Source organism: Ostrinia nubilalis, chromosome 22, assembly GCF_963855985.1.
Source record: "Ostrinia nubilalis chromosome 22, ilOstNubi1.1, whole genome shotgun sequence".
Taxonomy (NCBI): domain Eukaryota; kingdom Metazoa; phylum Arthropoda; class Insecta; order Lepidoptera; family Crambidae; genus Ostrinia; species Ostrinia nubilalis.
In genome coordinates, this window is record NC_087109.1 from 2,991,823 (window position 1) to 3,001,068 (window position 9,246).

A 9,246-nucleotide genomic window follows, 5' to 3' on the forward strand; every position below is an offset into this window, starting at 1 on the left:
AAGCCTACTTGCAACTATATTACTTCTTTTTATCTTAGAGCAAACTATCAGTACTTTTAAGTCTTTATTCGACTTACCTTTGTTGGTCATCTACATTGTTAACTACTGTGCTTACGGCTTAAATTTTATCGTCACCTGTGTCTTAAACTACATCTACAGGAGTGTTAATTGCCATCTCATTTCCAACATGTCCTATTTGAATTCCAATTTGTACAATGCAAAGCAATCGAAGTTTTTGAATATACTGTCGTGGACGTTGTGTTTCACGATTGTGTTTATGTATGTTTTACATGTATTTATGAAGTGTTATAGTGATCCCTTCTGGTTTCCTCTGAGGGGCTTGTATTTATTGTGCACTATAAATTTTGAAGAGGAAATGATTTATTTCACATTCATAACATGTTTCTTGGCTTGCAAGCTTGATATATGGGTCAAAGAAGTGAATTTTAAAAGTAGCCTTCTAGTTGATGAGGATGTGGCAATAGACGAAAGTGACCGTTTGCGTCAGCTATTTTTAAGTCATCTGCAGTGCATAGTGTTGATGGAAAAAACTTCTCGATTCATTGTAAATATAAATCAATTATCTGTTTTTAAACTTTGTCTTTTTAAATCCAAATTTTGTTTCTCAAGCTATATTTGTTGAAGCATTAACATCTTATTTTTTCCAATCCAATATTAAAAGTATTATTGCATTTTATATAGGTACTTATCTCTTTTCAGATCCTCATACATTTTGTGTCATCATTTTTCCAAACTTTGAGTTATGTTACAGCTATTATTTTATGGAATCAAGTGAGTTTAATGTATTAACCTTTTACAAGGCTCTAGGAAATATTAATGAGCTCCTTTCTTTAGAGAGAAATTGTTATGGTATAAATTAATATGAAGTTCCATTTCAGGCAGATTCTCTATTCGCGGGCCATAGACTTGGTATAGTAATGTGGATCCTGAGATTGTTCTTCATACAAACAATTCTATGTATGACTTGTGAATTGCTATACTTGCGTATTAAATTGGCCAGGACGACTGCTTTGCGGATGCTCAACCTGAACAGATCTCGTAAGTGATCACTTTATTTGGCTTGGTGTTAATAAGAGTCCTTTCAAAAATCTTAAACAAATTCCATCCACCACTCTTGAATAAAGGGTCTTTTCAAAGGATTTTCAAAACGAACGGTCTTGCACTGCCCGCATGTGTTTTCCGCGATCTTCATCACTGAGAAAGAAACCTATTACAATACGTGACACGTCTTTCGGTTTGTGGTCGTCACTCAAGAACTTATTGGCCCCAACGGCCATCAGTTCAACGAGCTATCTCACCACCACGTTATTTTAAAACTTTATTTACTGCCTTGTAGGTATTTGGGTTTACAAAAATTTCAAATTGGAGGGACTTTGAGTAAAATCCGTATTAGCAGAACTCTAATTAATTATCCTCCTCGTGCTCACGTTCTTACGTCTGCCCACAGCGACATTGCCATCTGCAACAGCTATGCTAATCTTTACTTTTGTACCTCACCGTAATTCCTTGATTTGCTATTTAAATGCCAAAAAACATTATTTACACCCTTTTTCACGTTTCAGCAATATGGCGGAGATTTGCGAAAAACATACTGAGGTCCAGTGAAATCAACAAAATCAATGCATGCGGCTTGTTTTCTTTAGATGCAGCCTTGCCTCTGCGAATGGGCAGTTTACTTGGAACCTACGTCATTGTTTTATTACAATTCAAATATTTGTAGTTTAAGTTTTATTTTTATGGCATTGAATGTTATGTTATTTGAGTAGCAATCTCTTTAAAATAAATGTTGAACTTCGAACATTATTACCACATTTTTCAAACCTGCCTTTAAGTAAAAAAAACAGTATACACGAAGTACCTGCATACAATCTTAAGTAGGCATTCAACAAGTAGGTACTATGCATGAAAATGTAGCAAAAAAAGAAAAAATTGTAAAATTTTATTACTCTCATTGGTTATTTCTATTTCGATTACCTTTAATTCATTAATAACTGTACTATGTCGAAATTGATATTATGAGTTCTTTTAAAAAAATATATTGTCTTTCAAAAATCCAATCGAATTCTCTCTTTCATTTACAATTCCAAAGTAATGTTAGTACCTAATGTATGTCCAAACAGAACTATTTCCAGTAAATACTTTATATTAATCGTTTTGTTTACTTATTTCGAATGAAACTGAATTACTTGATAGAGCCATAAAAATTTCAATGAAATGAGGCAGTCGCTGAATATTATTATTGTAGCCTTGAATCGTATTATTATCTTCAACAAAATTAGGCAATCTTGTTTTCTTATCATATTGAAGTAAGAGTTCTATTTAAGCTCAGAGTCCTGAGCTAAGTAACAAATTTTTATGTATCATTTGTTATAATGTTACATCATATTTGTGTATCCGAAGCTAAAGTAATTGGTTATCTTCGTAGTCCATTTTAACTGTTATAAATATTATTTTTAACTTCCACATACAAACAAGTGGTAGTAACACCGTCCACAATATGCTTAAATGTTCATCAATCACCGTCAAAATAATCATCGTAGAACATACTTTTATTTTTTCATGAATTACACAAGCTGCTCATTATAATTTGTAGGTTACTTCGAACAAAACTAATAACAAATTTGACATTAACAATAATTGAAGTGATTAGATCAAAAACTACTTCCCGAGTTTAGTTAGGTTTATCGAACAGTAACGTAAAGAATCATGATAGACGAAGACTTCTACGAAATTTGTAAACTAATTCACATATTTCAAATAATTATATGTGCTCAAAAATATGTTTTCGATAAGAATTCTGTCAAACTTATATATTATAAACATATAGTCATAAGCCTACTTGCAACTATATTACTTCTTTTTGTCTTGGAGCAAACAATTAGTATTTTTAAGTCTTTATACGACTTACCTTTTTTTGTCATCTACACTGTTAACTTCTGTGGTTATGGCTTTAATTTTATCGTCATCAGTATCTTAAACTACATCTACAGGAGTGTTAATTGCCATCTAATTTCCAACCTGTCCTATTTGAATTCCAATTTGTACAATGCAAAGCAATCGAAATTTTTGAAAATTCTGTCGTGGACGTTGTGTTTCACAATAGTGTTTATGTATATTTCACATGTATTTATGAAGTGTTATAGTGATCCCTTCTGGTTTCCTCTGAGAAGCTTGTATTTATTGTGCACTTTAAATTTTGAAGAGGAAATGATTTATTTCACATTCTTAACATGTTTCTAGGCTTGCAAGCTTGATATATGGGTCAAAGAAGTGAATTTTAAAAGTAGTATTCTAGTCGATGAGGATGTGGCAATAGACGAAAGTTACCGTTTGCGTCAGCTATTTTTAAGTCATCTGCAGTGCATGGTGTTGATGGAAAAATCTTCTCGATTTATTGTAAATATAAATTTTAATCAACTAGCGACCGCCCGCGACTTCGTACGCGTGGATCCCGTTTTACCCCCTTAGGGGTAGAGTTTCGTAAAACCCTTTTTTAGCGGATGCCTACGTCATAACATCTACCTGCATGCCAAATTTCAGCCATATTTGTTGAAGCATTAACATCTTATTTTTCCCAATCCAATATTAAAAGTATTATTGCATTTATATAGGTACTTACCTATCTCTTTTCAGATCCTTATGCATTTTGTGTCATCATTTTTCCAAACTTTGAGTTATGTTACAGTTATTCTTTTATGATATCCAGTTAGTTTAATGTATTAACCTTTTACAAGCCTCTAGAACAGTGTTTTTCAACCTGTGGGTCGTGACCCCCTGGGGGGTCGCGAGAGGTCTAAAAATTACCTCAGTAAAAAAACAGTAAAGTTTTAAGATAGATTTGTCCGAAATCTAATTATGCAAATGCGTAAATGTTGTACGGATTCGGTCCCTACAACATCTTTGTAACATTATAAAATGCATGAAAAAAAGCGAAAGGTCAGAGTTGTTGTCGGGGGGTCGCCAAATATTTTTTCATACTACGGTCGTGTCATGAAAAAGGTTGAAAAACACTGCTGTGTAAATATGAAGTTCCATTTCAGCCAGATTCTCTATCCACGAGCCACAAACTTAGTATGGTAATGTGGATCGTGAGATTGTTCTTCATACAAACAATTCTAATGTATGACTTGTGAATTGCTATACGTGCGTATTAAATTGGCCAGGACGACTGCTTTGCGGATGCTCAACCTGAACAGATCTTGTAAGTGATCACTTTATTTGGCTTGTTGTTAATAAGAGTCATTCTAAAAAATTTTGAAATAGTTTCAATCAGAAGACGTCCACCACTCTTGAACAAAGGTCTTCTCAAATGATTTCCAACAAGAATGGTCTTGCATATTTTTCCACGGACCTTCATCAGATCGTAGGTATATCGAGAAGCCTGCCAACACTACGTACACTACTTCAGTTCTGTTTTTTTTTGCAAACTGTAACAGCTAACGCGAGCCCAAAAAAAATAAAATTAAAAAAAATGTATGAACCCTTAGTTTCGTTTAATATTTTAGATAATTAATAATATTTAATCTACACTTAAAAAAACTTATTCACATTTCAGCCATCTGGAGGAGATTTGCGAAAAACATACTGAGGTCCAGTGAAATCAACAAAATCAATGCATACGGCTTGTTTACTTTAGATGCACGCTTGCCTCTGCGAATGGGCAGTTTACTTGGAACTTACACCATTGTTTTATTACAATTCAAATATTTGTAGAACTTTAAGTAGGTAATAATGACTGCCATATACTCATCCGTAGGAATTTTACAATTTTGTGTGCATGAAATTTAACAAACGAATAAGTGTTGTAATTATTGACTTCATACCTCTTCATACTCATACGTACTGCATTTCTATTCCACGTTATTTCTATTTTGATTGAACTTGACCACCTTGAAATTATTGAAACGTAGGTTTTAGTATTAGATATTTCGTCTATGAGGAATATAAGTAATAGGTATTTATTTACCTGGTAATCATTTTTATTCTTTTAACCATTTTCGTGTGAACTGTGTGCCTACCATGAGTTTACGTTAGGTGAGCTCGCTAGCGAATACGTCAAAAAATTATATGAAGATTTTATTTCTTGAAAGTAGCCGCTAGGGGCGCTGCACAATATGTCATACATTTAAATGTCATTTTTTTACGCAGTCGCTAGCGAACACACCTAACGTAAACTCATGGTAGGCACACAGTAGTGTAGTAATAAAATGTTGATAAAACGGTTGTTTTTTGTTCTCCATATCTTTATCTGTTAGCTACTCTACATTTGGGAGGCATCTTTTGTTTATTTCATAGTAGAACTACAACATTTATTATAAGGAATGTGGCGTAGTTTCAAAATAAATAATAGCAAAACTTTAGCAAACATGTAGTTTTCTTCTCTTGATGTAGTCACCTTGGATCCACTTAAATAGTCTCTATATTAATCTAATCTAAATATTTAGAAAGCCTCAATTGGCTCAAAAAATTAATTCTATCGCAAAATCACGTCTTTATATTTTACTTTAACCAAAGTAAGAAAAATTATATGTTATTAGATTTTTTGTAAACAGAGTTTATCATTAGCACTAGATTAATTTGACATCCGAACAAAATTATGCAAACTGCTAAGTAAAATGGACAGTGCACGTGTAAAATTTATATGTATTCTACTAATCACTTAGTTCCATCAGCGAATTGCTTTTAAGTTTGATCACTTTTATGCACTTTAGGATACTCGTGTGGTGTACGAAACGGTCTTGCAGAATATTCAAAGATGAAGTAGCTAATATTAATTAACAAACAAAAACTTTCCGTCTATCTAATTGACGAAGTTCAGCTACACAAGCCTCGACAGTCTACATCACTCAAAAGGCAAGGAAAACAAAATTCAATAACGAAACTTTAACTGGGGCTTGCTCATCTTTTCTTCTTGACTCAACTCAGTAAACAATTAAACTCAAATTAAAAATGACTGACATTTAGTCAAAACCCTTTGGTAATTATCGCCGTTATTGCTCTATCATGCGCCCTGCCAAGCTTTCAAAGTTTTGCTTGAAGAACACTCGTGTAGAAGTTCTGTTAAGAAACTATTTGGAAAAGGATTTCAGTCTGTTTTGTGGCCTCTAAATCTGATGCAGCACTTCTGTTTATCCTCCAGATGTATCATAAAAGATTATTTCATCACGCCCAAGGACACGAAGTCTAATTTCCTTAGCTTGTGTGTCACAATCATCATTTCCATCATCTTCATCTTAAAACTGGAGCCTTTCAGCTTTAGCAGTGACTTCGAATTCAATTTGTTTTTAATGTACATATCCTATTTTGACATCTTCTTCTTCATAACTGGCCTCGTTGTCAATCTTTTTGCTACCATAAATTACAGCCAGCACTTCGTGGCCATGATTTTGAAAATTCGAGATGTGCACGACATTTTGAATGATAAAAAGGATTTTAGACATCTTAAAATTAAGAACTGGGTGATGTTCAGTAGTTTGGCTTACATGTATCTTTCAAATCTTGTGTTTTTCTGCTATAACGATGGATTTAATATCGTCTACACCCTCTGTCTTATGGTGTCTTGGTGTTTTGATGCAAATGTAATGTATGCCAAAGGAGCGATCTCACTGCTTAAAAACAAACTTGAATTATGGACGAAAGAAATAAAGAAATATGCTGAAGATGACATAGTAATGAATGAAGTAGATGAAGCAGAAAGAAGATTGAAAGTTTTTAATTCTTATTTTGATATGTTGGAAGCTTTTAGTTTTTTAAAAAAGGTTTTTCAATTAACAGTAAGTAGCTAGCTAGTAAGGCCCGATTTGACCAAACATGTATCCGAGAATAACTTCTGGTATCTGGCACATTGACAGTTTCAGTATGGGAAATATGTCAAAACTGACGATTTATTCTGAGAATATTTACTCTTCTTTGGTCGAATCCACCCTAAATTGTTTAATTTGTTTGTTATCTTTGGAATAGTTACATTATTACTTTGTTTATTTGCAGATTCTTTTTCATACGGTGGAGTCATTTCTACACAATCTTATTAATATGGAAATTACCATACAAGTATCTAAGCGTTACATAACGGATGCAGCATTTGTAAGTGATGTTAATTTAGTAGTGTGTAGTGATGAATGATGATGTTCATCATCATCATCATTTCAGCCATAGGACGTCCACTTTACCTCCCCCAATGATTTCCATATTGCCCGGTTGGTAGCAGCCTGCGTCCTATGCCTTCCTGCTATCTTTTTGAGGTCGACGGCCCACCTTGTGGGTGGGTGTCCCACGCTGCTCTTCCAGTTGATAATGATAATGATGTTGATTTGTGGTGCATGTCTTTTCATAAAGGTTACTAAACCTTTGTTTGTCACTTGTCATCCGCTTTGCAACGGAGGGAAGTCGAACCTTAACTTCGAACTCCTCCTATGTTCTTCTAATTAATTTCGTTGCGAGTCCAATGACAGTTTAACTTTCGCCCGGGACAGACTTGACCTTCATTGGTTGGGTTTTTATTGACGGTCAAGCTGTAGATCCTGGCTACACAGGAGTTGCAGCGGTGGGTAAGAGAGGTGGGAATAGTCCCGATAATGATGATGATGTTGTTGGGTTCTAATATAAGTTTTTAATTTCAGGTGTACGACAACTCATCATCATTGAAACCTCTTACGGGCTGGATGATTAAGAATTTTATTTTATTAGCTGTTTTCTGCGTGCAATGTGACAAATACTACTATGCTGTCAACAACGCGCAGACTGCTTGTGTTTTGTTGATAAAGTCTGGAAGATTGTCAGGTACGATTTTCTTATCATTTGTATTGCTCTAGCCTAATTTGTTAGTAGTTAAATGTGATTCTTTACTATCACACTTGGTGAAGAGCCGAGTGTAATTTTGCTCTCTCATTTCCTTTTCGTGTGAGCTAAAATCTTGTCATTTTATTTTGGTTTTATTACATTAATCTTCAATTTATCTCATTACAGCACAGGAAAGGAAGATCTGCAAAAACATCGTTCGGGCACACGCTGCAGAGTATTACCCTCTTTACGCCTGCTCACTGTACCTCGTGGACGCTCGCTTACCTCTTAAAATGTTTGGCCTCATGGCCACTTACACCGTTGTCTTGCTACAATTTGCTTTCATATCCTAGTAATAAGGAATTAATTGCTATAAAAGATAAAATTTAATTGAGAACTTTTTCTTTTTAATTATTTTTTTCCTTTAAAACAAGTAGATCCTCAGAGAGAATCTGTACCTTATAGATGCTCGCTTACCTCTCAATCTGTTTGGCCTTAAAGGTAAGGATAGTAAGGTATTATGAATATTCATACAAAGCATATTTATTATTGCTGCATAATTTTAAAATGATAACTATCATATATAAAGCAAATCTTTTGCATCAACTCACAAGAAATAGGATTGTAATATCACAAATAGATACTGAAAGTACAATGAAATCAACTGCAAGGGCGTTGTTGCATCTATATCGAACCAGCCGCACGCGCTGAACTTTCTGAACTCTCGTTTGTTAATATGTTGCACTTTTTTGTTTACAATCTTCTCATTTTCTGCCAAAGAAACAATAATAAAGCTGAGTTGACTAAATGACGTGACGAAGTTTATGATTATGAATTTAAGACTTGAAATACGTACTTGAAAGTCCCTTAACTGTTTTCATTGCAGAAACCACTTGGATATTTTCTATTGCAATGTACAATTTCTCACATTCCACACTAAATAATATTATTAACATTGTGTTTTTTAATGTCCATAATGATGATAAAACAATAAACGAAACTGTGGCGGCACCTGGTGGTAGCTGTAAAGATTATTTATTGTACTTAGTTTAAAATTAAATTACATAATTAAATAATACTTATTTAACGACTAATATGAAATTTTGAAGATGGTTGGATGGATGGAAGTTTGTAACATATAATTAACACAAAACTTTATACGGATTTGTTGAAACTTTGCAGTATTATCGTTTATAATCAGAATCACAATTATAGGAACTAAATAATTTGTAATATTGAGGCTGAGTTGCACCACCTAACTTGGACCGTAACTATAACGATAACCGGCGGTTTTGTATCTCCGTACAAACTCCTTTGACATATTTTTAACGTTTCACAAAGTTAAAGTAAGATGGTGTAACCCAGCCTAAGTGTCAAGCAAGTTGATCTCTGTGTGAATAGTTTAAAAGCTTGAACCGAAAGCTTTCTATAAGCTTGCGGTACATT

The 9,246-nt window shown here is 33.8% G+C and overlaps 1 protein-coding gene across 1 annotated transcript; it reads left to right on the plus strand.

The window, feature by feature from the left end:
* Positions 1 to 279: 279 nt before the first annotated feature.
* On the plus strand, positions 280 to 8,153 carry LOC135082981 (uncharacterized). Its single transcript, XM_063977744.1, has 7 exons — positions 280 to 565; positions 721 to 792; positions 900 to 1,059; positions 1,584 to 1,737; positions 6,386 to 6,479; positions 7,641 to 7,800; positions 7,987 to 8,153. Exons 1-7 carry the CDS (start codon positions 299 to 301, stop codon positions 8,151 to 8,153), a joined length of 1,074 nt encoding a protein of 357 aa, XP_063833814.1. The 5' UTR covers positions 280 to 298.
* Positions 8,154 to 9,246: the final 1,093 nt, after the last annotated feature.

Excerpts from the sequence above, each read along its gene's own strand:
- LOC135082981 (XM_063977744.1), top strand. The coding sequence starts at position 299 with ATGAAGTGTTATAGTGATCCCTTCTGGTTTCCTCTGAGGGGCTTGTAT. Across the intron at positions 1,738-6,385 it reads TTATTACAATTCAAATATTT|CCAGCACTTCGTGGCCATGA; the intron begins GTAGTTTAAGTT and ends CATAAATTACAG. Across the intron at positions 6,480-7,640 it reads ATCTTAAAATTAAGAACTGG|GTGTACGACAACTCATCATC; the intron begins GTGATGTTCAGT and ends TTTTAATTTCAG.